Source organism: Pan paniscus, chromosome 14 (assembly GCF_029289425.2).
Source record: "Pan paniscus chromosome 14, NHGRI_mPanPan1-v2.0_pri, whole genome shotgun sequence".
Taxonomy (NCBI): Eukaryota; Metazoa; Chordata; class Mammalia; order Primates; family Hominidae; genus Pan; species Pan paniscus.
In genome coordinates, this window is record NC_073263.2 from 53,163,382 (window position 1) to 53,189,220 (window position 25,839).

The 25,839-nt window shown below is 40.8% G+C and overlaps 2 protein-coding genes across 5 annotated transcripts in view; one reads left to right on the plus strand and one right to left on the minus strand.

The window, feature by feature from the left end:
* The window catches only part of WDFY2 (WD repeat and FYVE domain containing 2), a 186,551-nt gene that overhangs the window by 150,729 nt on the left and 9,983 nt on the right, over positions 1–25,839 (plus strand). For all 4 annotated transcript variants that reach the window (XM_034936749.3, XM_008962088.6, XM_003809795.7 and 1 more), the window contains 4 exons: positions 8,091–8,217; positions 20,313–20,418; positions 24,380–24,481; positions 25,354–25,484. In XM_034936749.3, the coding sequence (XP_034792640.3) occupies positions 8,091–8,217; positions 20,313–20,418; positions 24,380–24,481; positions 25,354–25,484 (466 nt within the window). The remainder of the gene's footprint in view (positions 1–8,090; positions 8,218–20,312; positions 20,419–24,379; positions 24,482–25,353; positions 25,485–25,839) is intronic.
* The window catches only part of DHRS12 (dehydrogenase/reductase 12), a 48,908-nt gene continuing 45,711 nt past the window's right edge, over positions 22,643–25,839 (minus strand). Inside the window, exon 9 of the mRNA XM_063595778.1 lies at positions 22,643–25,654. Within this exon, the coding sequence (XP_063451848.1) occupies positions 25,567–25,654 (88 nt within the window). The 3' untranslated portion in view covers positions 22,643–25,566. The remainder of the gene's footprint in view (positions 25,655–25,839) is intronic.

The following is a 25,839-nucleotide window of genomic DNA, read 5'->3' on the forward strand; positions in this document are numbered from 1 at the left end:
GACCATGCTGGGCATATCCAGTGGTCACTGAGAGACCATTAAAGAGTTTGAAGCAAAGAAGGTAACCTGATTGGATTTTAAAAGGTTGTCTGGCAGTAGAGAGTGGAATTGGAAAGCTAGTAGGGAACTGTCCCTTGAGATGGGACTGTGACAGTGGGAAAACAAGGAATGGATGGATTCAAGGTAGGATTCAGAGGTGCATTCCGCAGGCCTGGTGATGGACCTGATGGTTCCCAGGTTTGCTTTAGGCAGAGGTGGCTTTCAGCCTGACTTCTTGACTCTAAAGTAATCAGGCACTCACCCACTCACTGTATGGTGGCTGATAGGAGCTGTGTGAGTTTTGTATTGTTGCCTCCAGGTCAGAAAAGAGACAGTAGCACCTTCTAAGCACTCTTGTCAGCCACATATGGTTCAAAGGTCCCGTGTTTTGCAGGCTTGTTCTGATACGAAATATGACCTTGGCATTGTGTCTTATCTTTCTTAAAGAGTTTAAAGCATTTTCACTTTATTTTTATCAAGAAATATATTTGAGAAAAACAGGCAATGGCCTAGGAAGGTCACTAACTAACAGGAAGGCAAATGTAGCAGGTTAGATGGTTACCTTATTATTGTTCCTAAACAGTAGTATCTGCCCATCACTAATGTGGCTACAACACAACTCATTCCTGTAAAGCTAGAGTGAGGACCTTTAAGAGAGTCCATGGTGATTTAGACATATTGTTGAGCTCTTCCTAAGTAGTAGGCTCGTTCTGGGCCCTGGGAGGTCCCAAACACAGCAAGTCTCAGTTCTGGGAAAGAGATTTTTGTAAGGACAAAATGAACACCCTAAAGTTAATCCAGTTCCATTAAAGGGCAGCTTTGCAGGTCCCATCACTCCAAATCCAAACTCAGAAGCAGACAGGTCTTCAGTATGTGTCCAGAGTCGTAGCCCTTCACCCCATCATTCTCTCTTACAGTACAGAAGGTCATACAAAAATGTGGGTTAATGAGGGAATCGACCTAGTAGTCATGTCCAAAGGCCAAAGCATAACATTTTTCTAATCCCTAGGGATTTAGGAAACTAGTTTTATGTTCTTATGCTCCCTCTGCTGGTTTTCTTTCTGGAGCTAAATGCCAGATATCATAGTTCTTTGCTATTTCTGCAGAAAGTAGAATGTATTTCTATGAAAAAGTCGTAAAGTAACTTGAACAGAGGAGAATTTTTTTTTTGTTTTTTTGAGACAGAATCTCGCTCTGTCGTCCAGGCTGGAGTGCAGTGGCATGATCTTGGCTCACTGCAACCTCCATCTCCCAGGTTCAAGCAATTCTCCTGCCTCAGCCTCCCTAGTAGCTGGGACCACAGGTGCCCGCCACCATGGCCGACTAATTTTTGTATTTTCAGTAGAGGCAGGGTTTTACCATGTTGGCCAGCCTCCTGACCTCAAATGAACTACCTGCCTCGGCCTCCCAAAGTGTTGGGATTACAGGCATGAGCCACCGCACGTGGCCAAAAATCATATTTTGACCATTGGAAATTAATAGTGTTAATACAGTCTTTTTTCTTTAAATTATTTTATTAGCATGAGCATATTTGAAACAGGAGGGCTTGAATGTAAATCTGCCAAAGCATACTAATTAATGAATAATTAAATACAGACTTGTTCATGAGCTGTTAGGGGACTCATTGAAGGCAACAGTGTAACTATAACAAGAATAACTAAACAAACTAAGAAAGTCACAGTTCAGTGTAAAGATGCAAGTTCATATAGTTTAGAACTTCAATTTTTGTTTACAGTGGAGACTCACACAGATCCAGTTTATATAAAGTGCAGGTCAAGAGATATGAATTGTCATCCATAGTCAGTCATCCACTCTCTCTATATATGATGGTGCCAGGAAATGTGGGTGAATAAAACAAGCATAATCTTTGCCCTTATCCGTCTTCCAGCCAGCATGGAATGCATGCATTAGACCAGTAGTTACAGAGAATTCATCCAAACATTATGAGTAGCAGGTGCCGTGGAGCCCTGATGTGCACAGAGGCTTCTTTGGAAGCAAATAATAAAAGGTCCACTCCTCTTGGGGATAATTAAAGGGAGGCTTCCCAAATAAGTGTGTTTTTGTTTTTGTTTTGAGACAGAGTCTTGCTCTGTCACCCAGGCTGGAGTGTAGTGGCACGATCTCAGCTCACTGCAACCTCCATCTCTTGGGCTCAAGCAATTCTCCTGCCTCAGCCCCCTGAGTAGCTGGGATTACAGATGCACACCACCACACCCATCAAAGTTTTTTTATTTTTAGTAAAGATAGGGTTTCACTATGTTGGTCAGGCTGGTCTTGAACTCCTGACTTGAGGTGATCCGCCCACTTCAGCCTCCCAAAGTGCTGGGATTACAGGCATGAGCCACTGTGCCCAGCCAGAAGTGGTGTTTAAATAGCACCTTAAGGAGAAAAAGGAGTTATGTAGGTGGTGGGAACATTCCAGACCTGCAGAACAGCAGCCTAGAGTGGGAAAATGTTAGCAACCACACAAAGGCAAGTGACCTTACAAGTAGTGGTAGGAGCTTCAGGCATTATTCTCAGGTTGGCGGGAAACCAGTGATGAAGTTTAAACAGAGTAGTGACATGGTTTGCATTTTAATAAGCCACTGTGGCGGCAGTAGGTGGTAGATTGACTGGGAACAGAATGGATGGAGGGAGACTGTTTAGGAGGTTACTGCTGGAGTCCCTTGGAAAGCTGACTTTGGACTGGGGGACAGCAGTGTGTGTGGAGACAAGTGGAGGAGATTTAAGATCTGTTTGGAGAACAGGGGTCAGCCGCATTTGGTAACTGCATGGGGTAGCAGTGACTCCCAAGGCTTCTGTCTGGAGCATGTATTGGCTGGTGATGGCATTTCCTGAAACCTGGAGTACTGCTGGGAGAGCAGGTCTAGGAGAGAATAGCACTGTGCTTGAACTGAACACTTCCCTGGGGTGGCAGCAAAGAGACAGCTGGGTGAAGAGTTATGAATCTCAGGAAGAAGGTATACTCTAGAGATGGAGGGCATTTAGCTTGACAAAAACCCTTGTCACTTCACTCTAGAGCAAAATGCAGCAATCAAAAGGTCAGATATTTTATTCAACAGGCTCTTAGTCTCCTTTAGCCTCATGTTGGCCTGCACATATTACCCTTGAGGGTGTGGTGTGACACTCCCTCTGCTAAGTTACCAGATCACACTCTGGGAAAGACAGACCCAGCAGTTTCCAACCCTGATTTTGTAACACTCCACGTGGTCATTCACTTTTGCAAGGTATGTGGTAAAAGTCTCAAAAAAAATTAGTTCCCTAAGCATTTTGGTAATATATATTAAATTTCTAAAAATCTTTATACTCTCTGATTCATTTCTACATTTGGGATTCTCTTCTAACTAATTGGAAACCTGAACAAAATTGTATGTGTAAAAATATTCATCTTAGAAAAATTTATACTTAAAAGTTGAGAAAAATCTAAAAATAGTTGAAATAAGATACATACGTGGGAGATATTAGCCAACCACTAACAGTTATATTTATGAGAGTATATAGTAGTATACATTGTATAATTATGAAAACTTTTATTTTAAAAATATTTTGGTGATTTTTTTATTTTGATAAAATACATGTAACCTGAACTTTACCGTTTCAACCTTCTAAGTGTACAAGTAATGCACAAGTCAGTGACATAAAGTACATTCACAGTGTTGTACAGACATTGCCACTATCCAATTCCAGAACTTTTTCATCATCCTTAATAGAAGACCTGTGCCCACTAAAGAATAACTAGAAAACTTTATTTGTAAGAATTAAACCATTTTTATTTAAAAATTATTCTGTAGGTCATATTAGGGAGGTCAAAGGAAGGGAGAAGCATAAAATGAAACACTGAAAGGGACCAGAAAGATGGATTAACTTGAAATGAAGTCAAATGAAATGGAAGAAATGCTTTTTGTCATTTAAAATAGAAACACTGGAAAACCACAAGCATTGAAGCCCTGGGCTCTGCCCCCAGTGTGGGTTGGGGTATGAGATATGTGTCTGCACTGCCTGGAATGCAGGGTAGCTGAAGGTAGTTGACTTCCTCTGCTGCCAGAAGTGTTAGGAGAAAGAACTATACAGTTCATCAGGAAGCCCTGTGTGCAGAGAGATGCAGGAAAAATTCCCTCAGAAGGGAGAGGCCGTTTCCATCAGCAGCTCTCCCCACTGCATCTCTGATCCTGATGTCTTGCACAGCCTTCCCACCAGCCGCCATCCCAGGCTGTCCTGGATGCCTCTTGCTTATTGTCCTCCTATTTCTCTCTGCCACTCAATGCAGCAGATCAGTTGAGTAAACATTTACTGAGCACCTCCTGCATACCAGTCACTGTGTGCTGTGCTGGAATACAAAGATACATAACCCAAAGTCTGCGGTGGGGACAGACTTATAATCCAACCAAGTTCAATATAGTGGGGTCTGTGTAACAATAGAGATCTGCACAGAGACTGGAACTTCACCTGGATTGAAGGTGTTGGGAAGGCTTCCTGGAGGGAGAAAAAGTTACTTGGGTGATAAAAGGCAAGACAGGCACTCCAGACAGGGGAAGCAGTCACATATCCCGTAAGAGAATGGCTCGACCAAACATAACATGCATGCTCTTCTGTTCTCAAAAGTAATCCATCATCTTATCATTGTACATTTTTGGTAGGTAGAATGTAAGTCTTATTTCATTGTATCTGCTGAGCCTAGCACAGTTCCTCCACATAGAAGAGGCTCAATACATGCTTGTTGAACTGATTTGAAATGAATGCTGTGATTTATCATTTATAGGCCAACTTTCAAATGACCTCATTGTTAGGACATTTATATAGAGCAGGCATGGGACCCCAGAGTTATTTACTCCCTACACCATCCTAAACTTTTTCTTGTCTTGCAGCTTTTCGTTCTGTCTCTTCCACTTTGGGCCCTGGGAGTGTCTGATGAATATACCCTGACTTGCTTTAACCAGATTATCTATTTGCCTTCCTAACTCTCTGTGTTGCCAAGAACTCCCCTTCCTAGCCCTGACCCCTTCTGGCCTGATATAATGTGGCAAAGCTAGAGATTGGTCTTGTTTTTAAGACCTTAATTGATCTCATGATGGCTGGGATAGCATAGAATAAGCTGACTGGCCTTAAGGCTGACTCAACAAAGGACACTGTCACAGAGATTGTATAGATGAGGTCTCCTGTACTGTAATCATAGCTGACATTTGTTGAGTGGTGCTTCCCATGTGCTAGGCACTGTTGTGTGTGTTTATATATATTAACCCAATTAATCTCAACAATACTGTGGGTTAGGTACTATTATCATCCCTGTTTTACAGATGAGACTTCTGAGGCACAGAAACGTTAAGTAACTTGTCCAAGGTCCTATACCTAATGAAAATGGGGCTGAGATTTAAGACTAGATTCTGGTTCCAGAGCCTGTACACTTATAATACCATATCCAAACTTTCTCTTCTATCCCCATAAACCATCCTCATCCCATAGCACCAACAAAGAAGGCAGAGAGCTGGCTCCTCATGGTGCAGTGTTTTTTGTTTTGTTTTGTTTTGTTTGGAGACGGAGTCTCACTCTGTTGCCCAGGCTGGAGTGCAGTGGCGTGATCTCTGCTCACTGCAACCCCTGCCTCCTGGGTTCAAGCGATTCTTCTGCCTCAGCCTCCCAAGTAGCTGGAACTACAGGCGCGTGCCACCACGCCCAGCTAATTTTTGTATTTTTAGTAGAGACGGGGTTTCATCATATTGGCCAGGCTGGTCTCAAACTCCTGACCTCGTGATCAGCCCGCCTTGGCCTCCCAAAGTGCTGGGATTACAGGCGTGAGCTACCGCACCCGGCCCCATGGTGTAGTGTTCTTAGATGTGTAGGTATATATCGGTCAGGGAAGTCTAAAGGTATCTGTCACCTGGGTCATGGTAAGCCCTATTTCAATATTTCCATGTTGATTCTGACAGAATGAACAACCCTTCCAATTAAGTCTTTTTAACTGAGTCAAGTAAGCCTTTCTAATCATTCTTTTTACCAGGGCCCACCATTATTAAATCCGATGACGCCTTAAAGAACCTAAGCTACCCATTTCACGTGTTATATAGGGGAAATCAAACACTTGCCACCTTTCTCTTATCTAGCCCCCAGTTGGAGTGGCTTAGTCAGTCAAGTGAGACCATCTCAGAGATTGTCCTTGAGATGGGTATTCCATGACCTAAAGATGTGAGTAGTCGAACAGATGCAGGCATCACATTAACAATAGTAGTCAGCCAGGCACATGCTTCCCATGCGCTAGGTACTGTTTTGTGTGCTTATATATATTAACCCATTTAATCTTAACTCATTTAATCTAATTAACCCATTTAATCTAATATTAACCCATTAATAGATGTCATATGCCTGTTTAATCTGCCAAGAACAAAGCCAAGGGCATTTCTTTCATATTCTTACTCCTTCATTCAATCATTTGCCCATTTGTCCAGGCTTGTTGAGTGTTTGCTGTAGGTAAGCCAGGCAGAATTCTAGGTTTTGGTGATCCCGTGGTGAACAAGCCACAGTTCCCGCCCTCCTAGAGCTTCTGTTCTACTGGGGCAGGAGACAATGAATTAAAAAAAAAAAAAAAAAAAAAGAATAATCAGGAGAGTGATGAGTGTAGTCAAGGAAGATGTTTCTGAGGAGGTGACCTTTAAGCAAGAACTTGTGTAAAGTGGAGAAAATGATCTTTATGTTTGCATTCATCTGCTCCTTCATTCAGCAGACAATACAGTTTAACAGACAACACAGTGAGCGGCCTGTCTGCATCCATCACTGTGTTTGGTTGCTGTTGTGGGGAATGTTGGTGGTCGGGGGTGAGGGCTGGGCTACATGCAGTGGCTAACCACATATGCACTTGGGGAAGCCAGTTTATTCTTACATGAGCAGGAGTGTATACCAGCAGCATGGGGTGCAGGTTTAGGAAGACGCTAGGAAGCATAATCCAGAATAGTAGAGTTTGGAGTTCCCCCCACTTTTTGATCTTAAAAAATGTCTTACTAAGAAAAGTCATATGACAAATAAGAAAGTATTCTCCTGAACCAAATGTATGAGAGAAACTTCCCTGAAAGCTCTTAAGTGTAGCACTTCATTAGAACAAACTGATAATCTCAATAAGAAAAATGTCAGATTCCAACAAATGAGAAGCTATTTTATGTTCTTTTCAGAATATAATATTTTTAATAATGTAAAAAATTAGTATTTCTGACATTCTTAAGTGTTTGCAGGCTTTGTGCACATCTTAAGTGGAAAAAATTCTTATTGTTCTCAGTATATAAGGGTTTGATTTACAAAGGGACTACCATAGAAAATCTATTATAATATTTTATAGCCATACCACTACAGTAATCCTAATAACCCACATCTATACTGCACAACAAGTTTAGAGTGGTAGAATGGTCCTATGTAATTGATCTAATTCTCACCACAACCGTATGAAGTAGGTAATGGCTGGGTTGATGTTTTCATTCTTAGTAATAGTCATAGTGGTCATGGTGTTACCATCATCTGCATTTTACGGTTGAGGAAACTGACATTTAAGAACATAAGAAGTTTGCCCGGAATCTGTAAATTAAAATTCCCAAAGAGCAAACATAATTTTAAATGCTGATATTGTGGCCTAATTAAATCTGATATTCAAGAATAAAAAATCTAATTGAGCATTTGTAAACCCATTTCCTTCTCATCTGTTATTGTCAGGGGTGGGAGGCAGGCAGCAGTTAAGAAAATGTGGTTAATATTTCCAAACAGTGCAATATTTTCCATTCTTCTTAGAATTATGTCTCCCTTTTGAAGGTCAATTTATTGTCTTTTTTATTTTCTTTTGGTCTTTACAGTAATTGATTTTATGGTACATGAAATGTTGGTGAAAAATGCTTAAAGGGTGGGAATTTCCTTGGAGCCAACTTTTTTCTCTTTGGGGACTTATTTGATTGTTCTTTCAATAAGAATTTATTGTATGCCAGGAACTGCACTAGGTCCTGTCTCCGCTGCATTCACATTTCTTTTGTGGGTAAGAGTCTTACCTTGTGACTGATGTCTGGTTGTGTCTGTCCTCTCAGGTGGGGTGACCGCTCTCTGTTGGGACCCAGTCCAGCGGGTGTTGTTCTCAGGCAGTTCAGATCACTCTGTCATCATGTGGGACATCGGTGGGAGAAAAGGAACAGCCATCGAGCTCCAAGGACACAAGTAAGGTTGCTGGTGCTTTCATAAAGACTCTGAGAAAAGATTCTCAGCTGACAGCTAGAACAAAGGAGTGCAGCCCAGTCTGTGGCAGGATCTTAGCATGGGAAGGAACATGGCGGGAACACAAATACTGGCCACTTTGATTTATAACTGTGTAAAACTGTGTTTATATACTTATACCCCATTTTATTCCACAGAGCATCTGAGAGTGCTTACAAAAACCATAAAATAAAGTAATGGCAGTGAATAAATAAAAGGTAAAAATTAGAACTGGGAAGAATATAACAGTAAAAATTTGAGAGTGAGGGGAAAAAAGAGCTTAAAAATACAAGCTGTGAAGGCTTACAAAATTTATATAATTGAGTTCAAATGTGGCTTCAAGCTCCTTGGCAGCATACGGAAAAGAGGAGAGGTAAGATCCTTCACAGTACATTTTGTACTTGACCAAATATTTATTGAGTACTTGCCTTGATTCATGTCAGGCTCTTTTTCCTTAAAGGATAGATTTTAGGGGCCTGAGAGGAAGTACAGAGAAAGCCTTGCATTTCCTTGGAGCAGTTCTCAAATTTTGCTGGGTACAGAGAATCTCTGAGATGTCCGGTCCCTGTCTGCTAAGATTCTGGTTGCCGTCCGGAGCGGTGTGGATCTGTGCTTTGACAAGCTTCCCAGGCAACTCCCCACTGGTGACCCTCAGCCCACACCCTGAGACGCCTTGCTGTCCCTGGGGCCAAAGCTTAATCTTTTTGCATAAAAGAATGTTAGATCTGCTTTACAAATCTAGTGCTCATCTGAATTGTTTTTTAGTTGTAAAGTTTTCAAAACGATATTGAGCAACCCTTGACAGCCATAAACAAATGTTTGTAATGCTTCTATGAACTAACCGGTTTTAAGCAACACTAGCTTTTCCTGTAAATCTGCTTGGAAACCCTAGTTTCAAAATATTCTCCTAAATAGTTAAATCTGGTTTGGAATTGTTGGACATAAACTAACTAAATTTTGGATGGCAGGGCCTGTGTACAAATACTTGTTTTAGTTTTAGAATTTAGTGTTAGAGAAGTAGCTACTAAGCCCTTCTTTCTCATGTTGGAGAACAGAACAGCTGTCTGGGGTCACTCCTGGCTTGTGGGGCCACTCAGACCTTGTCATCAGTTCATTAGAGGAATCATTCCCTTATGTTTATCTTTATGACAAGGGAACACACATCCAGGTCCTGTAGAAGGAGTTCACATCATCCACGTAAGAGAAGAAAAGAGGAAGCCAGGGCCGGGTGCATTGGCTCACGCCTGTAATCCCAGCACTTTGGGAGGCCGAGGCGGGCGGATCACAAGGTCAAGAGTTTGAGACCCTCCTGGCCAACATGGTGAAACCCCGTTTCTACTAAGAATACAAAAAGTAGCCGAGCATAGTGGCGCGTGCCTGTAATCCCAGCTACTCGGGAGGCTGAGGCAGGACAATCACTTGAACCCAGGAGGTAGAGGTTGCGGTGAGCCGAGATCACACCATTGCACTCCAGCCTGGGCAACAGAGCAAGACTCCGTCTCAAAAAAAAAAAAAAGCCAAAGCACAGTTGTGTTTAATAACACTATTATCATCTAATCTGCCAGGTAATTCCTGCCAACTTGGACTCTCTCAGAGAAGTGAAATGCAGGTCTTGAATGAAGATGACTAATATTCACTAGACTCATTCAGTTTCACTCCTAACTAGTTTTATTTGTACACAGTGGTTAATAAAGACTGCAAGCACTTTTGCACGATTTCATGCACCAGATGCTGAACTGCAGCAGTGCTTAACACCAGCATCACTGTGTGCAGAGGGCCCCTGACCTGAATGGAAAATGTGGTTCTGGGAAACTTACGCCTACAGTTTGTTACGAAAGGAAAAGCTATAAAGTTTAGATAAGTCTCTCAGTCCTAGAAAAATAAAACTTTAACAAATAGGTCTTCCAGTTTCTAAGTACAGACTTGTCCTTTTAGAAAATGGAATAGACCCTGCTTGGAGTCCATGCTGATAGAATCATGCCCTTAGAACTTGCACAGGTAAGCAGGCAGGCTGCTGAGATCAGGAGCCACCAGGCAGAAGTGGCTTTACACAGGATGAAGGGCAGAAGGCCTTTGCCTGGTGCTTTATTTAATTCAAGCTTAGTAATACATAAAGTGAGCTCTATGAGGGACTCCTTGTCATCAGGTTTTAACCCCGGGGAGGGGTTGCTCTGGTATCACAGTGCCAGCTCCTCCAAAATTTAATTTAAACTTCCTCAGCATCAGTCAGTGTCAGTCTGTTAGAGTGGGTCTGAATGCCAGGGTGGGGATAGAGAAGTCCCTGGAGCTGCCAGAAGTAGGGAGATGGCATGGAAAGAAGGTTTCGGGATCATCTGGCAGAAAAGGAGACCACTTTCAGGCAGGCAGGGAACAACTTTCGCAGCCGCCATTCCTTTACCCTGAAAGTCAGCTGCTGGCATTCAGTGATTTTCGTATTTGAGTACACCTAATATTTTGTGAAAGAGCTTTCAAAACACACAGACTCCGTTCAATCTTGCAATAACACTATAAAAGAGAGAGCTCAGATATCATTTTTAGAAGAGAATATTGAGGTATTCAATATTAATATTCAGTATTAAGACCCCAGCTGGCAGCTTAGGTCTCTGAACCTTAATTGAGTCCAGCAGGGAGCTGCTTAGCACCTTTCGTATACCCAGCCCTCAGTAAGGCACTGGGGATACTAAAGTGAGCATTTATTGACTAACACATGGTCCCTGACATGCCTGGTGATGTGTGCTGATGCTTAGGCCTCAAGGCTGCCCTTTGCTTTCCTACAGTTCCTGGTTAAAGTGACTGATGGTGGCCACAGTTCCAAATTAGGGGCATAATTGGTGAGCCTGGAAACCGGGGAGAGCAGACTGGCCTCCCCAGGATAGGGAGACTGCCTTTCCTTGGTATGGAAATGTCCAGCCATTCTGTTGAGGGACAGCTGCACATGTCTTCTGTTCTGAGTTCCACAGCTTCTTACCATCCTTCAGCAACAGAAAATGTGACATTTTTATAACTAGCTTGATTTGGTGTGTAAAAATCCCATAAAGCAGAGAAAGCTTTAGCACCAAAGAAAGTGATTGATGACAGTGAAACTGTTTCCAAGTCCAAGGGAAAAAAAGCTAAGAAAGTATTCTTTTATACAATATTATCTGCATTGGAAGCATTCTGGTGTATTTATTCCCTGTAGCAAGTGGATCGTGATTGTGTGCTGTGCTAGCTCTGTGGGAGGAAGGGCAAAAAAAAAAGGTTCCAGATTCCGGGACCAGTTATGTTTGCAAGCATCAGTTACTAGTTGGATGGTTATTACCGAAACATAAACCTGGACACTTATTGTCCCATGCCTACCTTGTCATAGCTAATAACGGTACTTGGTCTTTTTAGAACCCTTTTAAATTCTTACATAATACTGTCATTTCTTGACCAACTTCACGCCTGTAATTTTTCTTTCTAATAGTGTTTTCCTATCCTTCTAAGACTTGATGGTAATTTAATATAACCTAACTTAAAGCACCAGTAAAGATCTTTGCTATTCCTCATGTTGGAACCTTCCACCAAGACTGGATTCAGCAGCTTATGTGAGGCTAGGTCACAGCCATGACCCTTGGCACTTCCAGTCTCTGTATTTGCTTTCTCCTTCCAAAATCCAAGCTCTTGATTTCTCTCTTACTACTCTTACCACATATGAGAATTTTGTTGTAAGAGTCCTCAAAGCCTTTTGGTAAAGAAATAGGCCACTTGTAAATAAATATACATTGAGAGAATTTGTGCTTTTCCCCTTGTATCAAGTAAATTGCATTGAAAGTTATAAAAGGAGTAGAATTCTTGCATTCAGCTTCTGGGTTAGAGGACAGGTGGACAAGGATCAGTACAAATGACAGCTTTCTGCTCAAATCTGTGAGATTTAAGAGCATTTCCCACTGTGGTGCTAGGGAACTGTTAGGATAGAGGGGACGAGATGTGTCTTTTTTATTTCTAACTATTTAGCTAAACACATAATAGATCAAAATATCAGCTATGAGAGTTTTCATAGAAGGTAGAATCTTCTCAAAGACAGAAGGGCTGGAAAATGTGGTCATTAGTGTGCAGGCCTCTGAGTCAGGTCAAACTATATTTGAGCTGGCCCTTCTGCCAATGGCCTGCAGCCTCAGGCGAGGCACTGCACCTTTCTGATCTTCAGTTTTCTTATCTCTAAAATAAGGACAAAATTGGAAGGAAAAACCCTCACAAGGTTGTCAAAAAAATATAAATGATGTAATGCATATAAAATAATCAGCCCAGGAGTACAGGCCTGTTAAATGGCGGTTGTTAAGATTACTCTTGTTAATAAAAAATTCCAAGTCAAAAATCCTGCCTTGGGATCTGACTACTGTTTCTCTCTGTAGAATTTCCTATGGAAATATTAACATATATTCATAACTCAGTCAACACATGTTTACTGAACTCCAGCTACATACCAGACTTTGTGTTAGGTACTCAGGACACAAAAGTGAGTTAGGAAATAGCCCTGCCTTTGTGGAGACGTGCTAGAAGTATGAAAATAGGCAAAGGTGGCACCGTTCGCCAGTTTTACTGGAAAGTGGGAGGCCTCAGTGCAGGGGTCACTCTTGGTTTGGATGTTAGATGAAGAGATTCTCATAGTTCTCAGGATTAGGAGGTTACCCAGAACAGAGAATGGCATGAACTAAAATACAGTGGGTTTAGGAAATACAAGTGGACAGAGGGCGAGAGCCTAATCTGAACCTCCACCCTGCCACCAAACAGCAGAACATCGCTGGTGCTCAAACCAGTGCCCCCAGACGGGGGTCCCTGAGTTCAGGTTTAGCCTGGCAGTGGGCCAAGGATCCCTGAGGAAGCAGATCCCTTTTACGGTGCTTTGGCTTGGGATGACCCTACATATTATTGTCTGGGAGACCTCACTTGTGTGGATTGCTCACAGCCTTCTCTGGTCCTTGGAGCTTGGAAGATTTATGCGTATAGGAGAGTGAGATCTCTGGTAGTAGAAGCATAATTAATTAGATGCCCACTAAATAACCTAAACTTTTCATCAAAGAAATGAACAATGCTATACATTTGAGTTCCCCTTACTCTTGAGGGATGAAGAAAGGCTTAAGTTGACCGTCGGGCAGATGTTAGCTTGTGTCTGAGATCTGTTTCTCTAAAAAGGATAAGGTCTTCTCTACCCTCTCCCTTAATCATCAGACACAGGACTGGCTTCATGGGCATGTGACATGTGCAGTCACACAAGGCCCCATTCTTAGAAGGGCCTCACACTTGGTTTAATGAGCTGCTGCCACCATCTTGTAATTCTTAATCAAGTTTTTTAAAGGGACTCTGTATTTTCATTTTGCACTAGTCCCTCCAATTATATGTTTGGACCTGACAGACATATGTTGCTGCTAGGACTGGTGAGAAAGGAAATGAGGCCATCCCACTAACTGTAGTATTTATAGATGGCAGATCCTGGTGGTTGTGAAAAGTGGGGGCTTTGTGCACTTGTAAGAGCATTTGCAGTGCAGTACATGGTAACACTCATCCATGAAATAATGACCTGTTTGAAATGCTTTCTAGTATAAATGCTACAGTGATGTCAGCTGAAACATGAATGTTAGAAGGTATCTGTTCATTCTTCGTAACCCCTAACGTGTAAACCTGGGATGTTCCCTCACCTAGCTTTTAACTGAAAGGTGGTTATATTTTGAATCCCTAAATCAAGAAGTCCCAGAGCAGCTTTATTATCAAACTTGGAATCCAGCATTCATCACTGTGTTTCACTCTTCTGTGTTGGACTATTAACAGCACTGGAGTCCCATAAATTATGTATTTGTTGCTGAATGTTGCTGCCAGCTATGAGTGGCAAAGCAGTTCCTTATGTAGCTTATTTTGGTTTTACAAGATCATTGATGTGTATCAAGATGGCTCAACAAATGAAATGTAGTTCAAATCATAGAGTTACGAGTCTGTGCAACTAGATTGATTTTTCTTGCCCTTGAGTGTCACAGTGGTGGCACTCTATACTTTAAAAAGTGTGAAATAACAACCAGGAGAGATAGGGAAAACCCAATTGGCTTTTAAAAAAATGAATACATGTCAAAGATTTTATATTAGGCATTAATTAATAATTAATTAACTGGCAAAGTAAGTGGTTACTGCAGTCCAAAGGAAAATCCAAAGAGTAGACACATACATAGGCAATGGAGAATGTGAAAATGAATTTGTTAGCAGATGCACAGCTGGCTCTCCCATGGGCAGGGTGGAGTGTGGGATTAGGTGTGTCTTAACTGGACAAGATTTGTTTGCAGTAATATCAGTATTCTTTAAGAGTTGTAAATAGATTAGTAAAAATACTAAAAGGTGTAGTCCCCTGTAGAATCAGATAGCCCAGAAAAGTGTGCTAGACAACACCTGAAGTTCCGCTGAAAAGATACCCAGTGATCACTTTTTGCCCATTTCAAATCTTTCTCAGTTTACCTGACTGTGCTTCCCCCCTCCTCCCCTGTGATCATAATAATCTCAGTGATTATCCTTCATAAAACAAAAACAAAAACAAAAAACCAGGCTGGTCTCATGAGGTTAGTCCTGATTATTTATATTGGTACAGTAAAGAGTGTTAATTAACCATATAGGCCACTCGGATTTGTTTTGCATATCCAGAGCCACAGAGTATTCAACAATTTTGTGTTAAGCCCACAAAATTCACTTCTACCTGGAAGTTTTTATAAAGAATCTTGCACTGGACTTTTCTTTTTCTTTTTTCTTTTTTTTTTGAGACAGTCTCGCTCTGTCCCCCAGGCTGGAGTGCAATGGTGTGATCTTGGCTCACTGCAATCTCCACCTCCAGGTTCAAGCTATTCTCCTGCCTCAGCTTCCCAAGTAGCTGGGATTACAGGCATGCGCCACCATGCCCAGCTAATTTTTGTATTTTTAGTAGAGACAGGGTTTCTCCACATTAGCCAGGCTGGTCTTGAACTCCCAAAGTGCTGAGATTACAGGCGTGAGCCACTGCTGAACTGGACTTTTCAAAGCCTCTAAAATTTGCCATACCAAGGCTAGGAAACCAAGCCCAAGAAACTCTACTATATTTCACCTACAGTATTTGCAACAACAGTTGAATTCCTCAAAGTTTCCACCATTTGCTAGGTTCTTGGCCTGGTACCTTCCTTACCAGCTGTAAGGCCAGGACCCTGTAAATCAGGTACCAGGCCAGTTTTCCTGGGAAGGCTTTGTAAGTTGGCTGTATGAGTTCTTAAAGTGGCTAGTCATATCTGATTCAATGAGCATCATTCTCACACATGACACTCCAGGTTATACAGTTGATTTGCCCAGTTACATCTTGCGGATAGATTCTCACTGAATCGATGCAAATAACTATGTTTCCATGAAAATTAAGGAATCTCTGTAATAGTTTTCTTAAATTCTGGGCAATGAGTGAGAATTGGGTATCATTTCTTAAATGTTTTGATTTAACTTATAATAACAGAGTTTACGAAATTGTGGGTTAGAGATAGCTTTAAAATAGAGAAAAGGCATCCTCATATATCCAGAAAATAGAACATTAAAACAACATCAACAGTATTCCAGACAAATAACCACAATAAAATTTCCCTCTTCTGTTCATTCAGTTCTATGAATGAACTGTAATTAATTCTTGTTCTGATGGTTCTTGGTTTAGCAGTTCACATTCAAGAAGCCATCTGCATCCAGACTAAAAAGGGTCCAGAAATCCAAGGAAATCCTGACTCAATCCGCTGGCACAGCTTAAAAATTATCTAAGCAATGTCAGCTCAGCGGCCTGTGCCAAAGAGTCTGTTCTTTGAAATATCAATATTTTAAAATACTTAGTACAAATAGTTCTTTTCCATGAAACTCTGAGGCTGTCCTTTATTGAAGTCACAAACGCTATAGCAGAGCCTTCAGGCAAGGATCAGAATAATACAGAAATTATCTACAGATGATAGAGATTTTGTAACATAAGGGTTAATTTGTAATTGTGACCAATGATATCAGAATGAGGGAAAGTAAAATTCCCCATTGGGATATGCTATATAACTCTTTCCTAAGAATTGTGATCAGTATTTCCCCAAGGGTAAAAACATATTATAGACAATAACGACATCAGGAAATCTCCACAGTCTTCCAATAAAACATGTAATTTCTGAAATACTAATAAAATGTTTTACCTACTGACTTAACCTAGAGCAGGCTGAGGATCTCTTCCGATCTGACAGTTATTCCCATTTACTCTTAACATAGTAACACATGAAACAAATGCAATTATTTATAGCATTTCTTTTTAAAAATTTTTCTGCTTTTTCAGACAAGGTCTTGCTCTGTCACCCAGGCTAGAGTGCAGTCGTATGATCACAGCTCACTGCAGCCTCAGCCTTTCAGGCTCAAGTGATCCTCTGATCTCAGCCTCCCTAGTAGCTGGGACTACAGGCATGTACCACCACATCTGACTGAGTTTTTAATTTTTGTAGAGACAGGGTCTCACCATGCTGCCCAGGCTGGTCTCAAACTTCTTGGCTCAAGCAGTCCTTCTGCCTCAGCCTCCCAAAGTGCTGGAATTACAGGCATGAGCCACTGCGCCTCACCACATTTCTCTTTTTGTAAGATGAGGGAACAAGTCTTTATGATTTTCTAGGACCTCTCTGGGAAATCTTAGGCATAAAACACATCCTAAAAATTTTATTTTTTCAAAACAGAGGTTCAGTTTGGAAAGGCAAAACCAGAGTTGTATACAGTAAGACCTTCTTCTTCAAAGGGTTCCCTTGTCCTTTGTTCCCTGCTTTCAAGGCCAGACTCCCTTACTCTCTGTGTTCCCTTGCCCTGGGAAACAACCTTCCTCTCAGTCTTTATCTATAGAGCCCACATTCCACATCTGCTACTCACTCTGTAAATCACCCCTCCCATCACAATGCCCCCTCCCCCGACTGCCAAAACTGTTTTCCCACCGGTGTAACCACATCCCTGCACTTCTCAAGTTAGCCAACCGTGTTCGGCTTAGATTGTGCTGTCCAACTCTAGCCAGTGGGGACTGGAAACAGCAGTAGGAGCCAATGCGTTAGTGATAAAGCTGCTGCTTTCCTTTGTTGGATGTGCTCTTGTGATCAGACTAATGAGCAGAACCCTTCTGCAGAAGTAAACTTTGCCTTGCTGAGAAATCAACTATTGGAGTGTTCATTTCATTTGTGACTTCGAGCTTTATTTCTAACAAGAGTTGTCAAGGGAATTTTAAGTAGGGTAAGACAGGAGCACAGGTGTTTAAGAAGCAATGTCTGGTTATATAATCAAAGCGGTAAAACATTTAAAAATAAACATAGATGATAACACAATTTTAAATAATTTAAAATTCTTTTCACCTGTGAGTACTCCTTGTTCTCTCTCTCTCTTTTTTTTTTCTTAAGAGCATTAATCAAGTCAACATAAAGCACTGAAAATAATTCTGGTGAGACACAGAATGTCTGCTAGCTAGGCAGATTCCACAGAAGGTAAAGAACATCCTTTCACATTGTAGGCATTAATCAGTAAAGTAAGGAAGCAAGCCATCAAAACTGAGGGAACTTAGCCAAAATTGTAATAATGCATCTTATACCTTTTTTTCAGACTAAAGTATTATAAGCCAAAGCAAGTAAAACTGACTTTCTAAGTTTTGTCCTTCATTTTTCTCTTTCATATTCCAGAACAAATAGACACTTTAGTATTGCCCTTTTCATCTTCATTCTCTCGAAAGTATACAATGGAGTTTTCCAGAAGCTACATAAGTGATATTATGATTATGATAAATGCAGAAAGATGATTATCCAGCTCTCCTATTAAGCCAGACATTAGAAAGGCTTGCAAAAATATTAAACAATGTCATTTTTCTCATCAAAATTTTTTGTTTTGGAAAATATATTTTTTTACAGAATATGTGACTTATGTTACAAATGGATTCATCATTGCTATTTTCAAATGAATTAATATTTTAAAAATTTCTCAGTTTTAATTCCAAATTAAGTAAATATCGATCATTATCACTTACTAAACCAAAGCTCTTTGGTGTCGTCAAATAAGTTGTAAGAGTATAAAGGGATTGTGAGACCAAAAAGTTCAAGAACCACTGCTTTGATACAAAGCTACCCTGTTGTGATTTGAAAAACAAAAACCACTGTATTTCTTTTTCATTAATGCTCCTGGCATAATCTCAACCACCCATTTAAATTATAATAATTAACCACAGAAACTAATTTATATTTCATAGAGAAAATTAGGAGGAGGGAGGATATGGACAATTGGAAATCGTCCCATATAATCATTTTAGCAGACTAGCAAAACTCATGAACACACATTACTGAAATTCCCATAGTGACACAAGGCACTTTTACATTCCCTTAAAGTGGCAAAAAATGAACTCCTGTATTGACACAACTCAAAGGTATAGCCTCACTATAGCATAGAAGAATAAGAAGCAAACATATATAAACTTAATATTATACTTTATAATCAAAGTCACAGTATTCTAACTTACTTAGAAATTATCTAGGTATCCAATGATTATTGATTAGCTCAGGTTAACATTAGTCCATTTTGTTACCTAAAGACCTTGGAAATTATCTTTAAGTTGATACGCTACAAAACATAATTGCTATTCATATAAAAAGTTTGTCAGAATAGTTATTCAATTCAGCTGAACACAAATTTATATTTTTAATAATCTTAAACATTATGTATGAGTTCATTTGGCCAGCTATCCTGAATAAATTTAGGAGAAGTAAAAATAAAATGCACACTTGTATTCTGTTCAACACTAATAAATCAGAGAAAGATGTAACATTTTAAAACCTATGTTACTAGTCTCATTTGCCAAATGAAACTTAATTTTATGAACTTGGATTCTTAAAATATTACTGAATTGGCTAGCAGTTTCTATTAAAAGAATTTTTATGTTTAAGTCTAGCGGGTTCAAAATATTAGAGGTTTGATGTTCTGTGATTTTAGGAGGATTCAATTTATAAAAGCACTTGTTTATCAAACAATCAGAACAAGTTCTTTTAATTTAAAAGGTATCGTAATCCAATTTATTGACACCCTCTGGAAATAGGAAAGCATTCCACACACAGCAAGAGGTGAAGGCTTTTCTGGATTATAAACACATAGACACACACAGCTTAATAGCTTTAGTTTTTCAACTTCAGCCACAGATCAAGAATAAATAGAAACACAAAAAAATCACCAGTCCAGATATCAAAGAGCTGTTCTCCTTCCCAGTAGAAACAAAATTCTTCATTGATTTGAGCTCAAAATAGACGAACATACAAAAAAAAAAAAAAAGACCAAGAAACTATGTACCCTATTCTGTCACCCAATAGAGAATAGATCTCTGTAATCCATTGCTAGCAATCACTCAGACCATAAAACTAAATTCTCCATCATTTTTGCCGCCAAGAGGGAATAACTTGTCAGCCATGCACAAACTAGAAAGAAAAATAAAACAGAATCAGGAGAGAGAGAGTAAAAACTAGAGAAATGGAGAGCCTGTGAAATTCAAGTCTGTTACTGCTATGGATTCACTCTGGGAGCCAAGTAAAGGCATGCCTGGTCCCAAGCCACTTGTGATGTGCACACCTCAGGCAACACAGTTTACCTGGCTGTGTCAGGTAAATCCAGTGGGCATCTCAATGGATGACCTCCAAAACTCTTCAAGGATAATTTTTTAAAAGGAAAAATCATGACTCTTGAACAAATGTGAAATGAACATACGCTACACATTTTGATCACTTAAGGAAGGAGGGAACCAGTAAGAAGTTACAGCCCATTCAACAATCAGCTTTTTTCCTTAAAAAAGGAAAAAAGTTGTAACTGACAGATTACCTCTTCCTGGGGCCTGAACATGCCAGGAGCATTCAGACTTATTTTAAATCCTGGATACTCTTCTGACCTTTAATATGCTGAAAATTCCAACAGGTTTCTAAGATCTACACTGGGGGCTCAGAGTGAGTGAGCACATTGGCTGACTTTGCCAAGGTTTCTGCTGCGAGGCCTTGCATTTGTTCTCCTAAACTGTCAATAACCCTTGGTTTCTTTCACAGCGACAAAGTCCAGGCCCTCTCCTATGCACAGCACACGCGACAACTGATCTCCTGTGGCGGTGATGGTGGGATTGTCGTCTGGAACATGGACGTGGAGAGGCAGGAGGTAGGTGGCACAGCAGGGTGGGGTGGGCCCTGTGTTTCTGGCCCTGCCTCCCTTCCTGCTTATTTCTTATTTCTTTTATGATTAAACCATGAAATAAGGCATGTAACGTTAAAGAATTGTAGCATAAAAGGAGTTGTTTGGGTTGGTTTTTTTTTCCCTCACAAGTTGGCATGTAACATTACTGTGATGGAGAGTTCATAAGAATTTTGACTGAGACTAAGCTGTTTAAATCTGTTACACCATTCACAGCAAAAGTACAGGTGAGGAAAAGAAACCATCTATTTCCTGGTGATTAGTCCTTTGGTATAAAATGCACTACAAAAACGGAGGACTCACGTGATTTATGTCATGGAAGAAAATAGTGGCTAAGATGAAGCAAGAATCCTTAGTTTGGTATTAATAGAAATACTAGAAATAATTATTTTGTACTTTATAAGTCATGTTCTAAATAGTTCCCCAGATATCAATATATCCTTAGTTTTCTAGCACGTATTTACATGTTATCAGAACATTCTTTTTTATGAGCTTTCATTTTAATCTTTGAGCATCTTAACAACAAATGTTTCCTGCATATCTCTTTTGACAAGTACTTTGAAGTTAACCATTTTCCAATTATGTTAGAATTATTCTGGGTAGACTTTCCCTTTGACAATGCACATTCTTATAATTAATTTCTTGCAGGATACAAAAATTACATAGAAAAGCAACACTTTAAAAAGACAAAAGGGGTCTCCCACGTTCTTTCTGTGCCCTCACCCCAGTCTCATTTCAAGAGAGTAGTCGCTATTACCCACAATGTCATGCCTTTTCAAATGCCAGTAATTATATGCTTAAGAAGATTAAAGCTTTATTTGCTCAGATCTTAAGTCCATGGGACTTCTATTAGTAACTAATCAAAATGATCATTACTGTTAGAAGGTGGGGAATGGTAGAACATTGCTTTTGAAAACTATATTTGGCACCATTAATACAAAGGCTGGGATCGTTGTGATGAGTGCCGGTCATGCTAACCATGTTCCCGCATGGCTGGTGATTATGTCCTGGGTTGGGTTCTGCACGGTAGCCTGCTTTGGGTTAGGGACAGTCACACCTGGTCTGTCCTGACTTCTTTCTGGGCCCTCCTAACCAAACCAGGGGAGGGGAGAAGGACCCAGTTCTTTTCCTTTGGTGCACGTAGCCTGGACCCGTTATGGACAGAGGCCAAAGGAAGATAACAGTGAGGTGTCCAGAGATGAAACCAAGTGGTTGATGGGCAGTTCTTTGAGCAACCTTGTTTATGAGCCTATTGATATGCAGATATAGAGGCATCCAATACTATTGACTAATTTAAAATCTTATTCAGTGAGTCAACACTCTAAATAAGCAATGGAGATGGTTCCATTCATTTTTTTGCAAGTATCATTTTTATAAACATAAATTTCCTGAGATTTTTGTTTTCATCTTAGCCTCTGTGGAGCTGCTTCATGGTTATGATAAGTGCTGTGTGATGCTCACCTTGGGAGGTCTGCGACATATATTGAAGTCATCTCTAACCTGAAGTACTGACAGACTTTCTGGAAGAAAAGGCTTGTAGGAGGAAACTTCAGAATTCTATTAAATGGTGGAAATGATGAAATTATAGTTGATATATGCTAGAGCATCAGTGCTGGGTATTTTAGAAGGGATGGAGTCATCATTGGCTAATGTTCCCAGTGAAGGATTGAGGGAGCAACATTGTGCTGAAGGATCAACAGAGTCTGGATGTGCTCTGAGCAGGAGCACATGGGTTTTGCAGGCCACGAAACAGCAAGAGTAAGGACAAGGTGAACACGATAGGTTGATGCAGTGCATTAATGCTCATGAGCGGTTTAGAGAAGCAGTCAGAGATGAGAGGATGGCAGCTAGCTGAAAGATAAGGACAGACAATGGAAGACCTTGAGTGGCTGGATGTAGATCGAGTGACATTGCATAGGTTGAACAGGTGTTTTATACAGTTAATGAAATCCATTTTTGTTTTGTTAACTTTTAGCATTTTTTAAAAGTATATATTGTATATAACATTCTTGGTAGAAAAGTTACAAAATGCTCATTAGTAAATAGAAAAGATGTCAATTACTCATACTACCACCATCCAGAAATATCACTCTGAACATGTTGGCACACATCCTTCCTAACATTTTTCTCTACACATAACACGTGTGTAAGACTTTTTTTTGAACAAAAAATAGAATCACAAACATGCTGATTTATTTTTTCCCCTTTATTGGTCTTTAGCTCCCAAATGCCTCCTCACAGATACCCACTGTGATGCGTTTGATGTGTGTCCTGAACACGCATGCTTCCTTATAAAAGGTGTGTGTGTGTGTGTCTGTGTGTGTGTGTGTGTCTGGGTGTGTGTGTGTCTGTGTGTGTGTTTTAAAGTTTACATAACTCAGCCGGGCACGGTGGCTCACGCCTGTAATGCCAGCTGTTGGGAGGCCAAGGCAGGTGGATCACTTGAGGTCAAGAGTTTGAGACCAGCTGGCCAACATGGCGAAACCCTGTCTCTACTAACAATACAAAAAAAAAAATTAGCCAGGCATGGTTGCAGATGCCTGTAATCTCAGCTTCTCAGGAGGCTGAGGCAGGAGAATTGCATGAACCTAGGAGGCGGAGGTTGCAGTGAGCCAAGATCGCACCACTGCACTCCAGCCTGGGCAACACAGCAAGGCTGTCTCAAAAAAAAAAAAAAAAAAGTTTACGTAATTGATGTACTGTTAGTCTGGTTCTATTTCCAACTTTTGCCATTGAACCCTTTTGAGCTCTGCCATCCTGCTGTTTCTTGCGGTGCTTCTGCATAGGACCCCATCGTGTGTACCATTCACATTTTACTTCTCTGTTTCCCAAGCAAAGGGCGTGTAGACTGGCACAAACTCCCTGGTACCACACACAGTGCCCAGATGACCTTCTTACATGTGTCCCGTCACAGACCTGCCCTGTATGAGACTCAGGGCCATAAACCCAAGAGTGGGATCAATTGAAGGTATATTCTTGATTTTGCTAAATAACCAAACAGCTGTACTCATTTATACTTCTCATGGAGAACAGGGAGTTTTCTGACATCCCACATCCTCACCAATAGTGATTGTTCCCTCCCTTTCTGGTTTTGCCCTTTTGGAGACAGAGGTAAAATAGTATCTCATTTTTATTTGCATTATCTGCTTAACAGTAAATTTGAGCCTCTCTTCATATATGTTAGCCATTCAGACTTCCCTGACTGTGAATTGCATGCTCATATCTTTTGTATCATCTGCCATTTTCTCAACTGCTTCTTGTTATTTCCGTATTGATTTTCCAGGGGTTCTTTGTATACAGTAACTTGCTGGAGTTGTTTGTTACAAATTTTATAAATATCTTCTCCTAGTCTCTCTTAACTCTGTGCTATGATACTATTTAATAACCTGGGGGTTTTGTGTTAGTTTATTATATATTGAACATGTTCCATGTCTTTAAATATTTATTTGTTTTTACTACATAATTTTAATGGTAATAAGCTGGTATTTGAGAAATTGTTTCACAAACAAACATTAATACTGCCCCCTCCAGCCTCATCTCTCATTTCCCCATCTGTGCTCCAGCCATCCCCAGGTCTCAGTTGTCTTATTTGTCTGAGAACCTCAGCCTGGGTCAGAGGCTCCTGTGATCTCTCTGCCAAAGCGCTCTGTGCTTCTCCCTCTTGGGCCTTCACACACTTATGCTTATGTAAATAATTATTAATCATATTTTCATGATGGTGGAGATTCTTATTCACCACTACATCCCATCCCCAGGGCCTGCCACAGAATAGGCATTCAGTAAATATTTTTTGAATGATTGACTGAGAAATCACACCTCTGTTTCTTTTAAACACATCCTGATAGCTCCGTAAGTTTCATCAGGGTCAGTGGTTTCCATTGTCCTGACTGCTGGCCACAGTGACCTGTTCTGTGCTTTATTTGACAAGACCCCTGAATGGTTGGACAGTGATTCCTGCCAAAAGTGTGATCAGCCTTTCTTCTGGAACTTCAAGCAAATGTGGGACAGTAAGAAAATTGGTCTAAGACAGGTGAGTGATATGGATGCTTCATCAAGATGTAATTATGTGGAAATAGCTCAACCATGTGATCTTAGAAGAAATAACACCCCTGGGTGGGAGTTGTGGTGAGGGTAAATTATTATCCTGGAGTCACCTCGTGATTGCACAGTAATTTACTCTGTCTACCATAGCTCATTCCTACTGGATTCAGTTTCTGTAGTGGTTGCTTCCCAGTAAGCAGTTAGGGATGTGATTTTAGAATTCTATTGGCCTCTATTGCAGTGCACCTTACAATTAGAGGTGTCATGCTTAGTTCGTATGGAAACCAGACCATGAAATTATATAAGTGGTGTTTCTCTCTCCTTATTTTACTTTGCCTCCTTCTGATTAATTTTAGTTATTTAGATCTACTTATAATACAGCATTTTCAATCTGATTCCATGGTTCTGTTTGGTCTTCCCCAAGGAAATCAAATGTTAGGTCACCTAGGCTTACCATGGCCAAAGTCAGCAGATTCAATCAGGTTTCCTGCATGTTCTCCTTCATCCAGCAGCATAATCTCCTGAGACGGCAGTTTCTCAGACACCCCGCTTTAAGATCACCTGGCCCCTGGGTGGTTCCTCTGTAGTTCCTAGTATGATCATTGGAAAGGACCAAGAGTAGGGAAAGCAGGAGAGTGGGGTGGTGTCCCTGTCAGGTGTGTTACCCAACAGTCCTTGTTGAATAAACAGAGCCCCAGAGAAGAACACATCCAATGTGTTCCCTTTAGTTCTGGGGCTCTCTTGTTCAGCATCCTCACCTGGATGCAGTTGATTACACCTCTCTGCCAGGAGGGGTGAGATGCGGGGGCCTCAGGAGCTGAGGGAGCCGTGATGAGTATCTATTTTATCTCCCTCCTCCAGCACCACTGCCGCAAGTGTGGGAAGGCCGTCTGTGGCAAGTGCAGCTCCAAGCGCTCCTCCATCCCCCTGATGGGCTTCGAGTTTGAAGTGAGGGTCTGTGACAGCTGCCACGAGGCCATCACAGATGAAGAGTAAGTTCCTGCAGCCTGCAGACCGCTTCAGGTTAAGGCGAGAATCTAATCTGAGCCTTGCACTCAGCGCCGCAACCATCACTCAGGTTGCTCTAGTTTCTGCTGGTTTAGAATATAGTCCACGGCAAGCAGTAAAAGCTCTCCTTTGCCACCAAGAGATTTGTGGTATCCTGTGAGATGAGAGAAGAGAAAATACACTCAAAGAATTCATCTCTGTGTTCTTTCTAATTTCTAGGTTATGTGCCTTTAAAATAGCTGCTCTCAGAACAAACCCTTCTGTCTGCTCATTTACTTGAGAATTACCCAGGAGTATAAGGGCTCAGGATTCACTTTCTGTCCCAAGCTGGTATCTTTA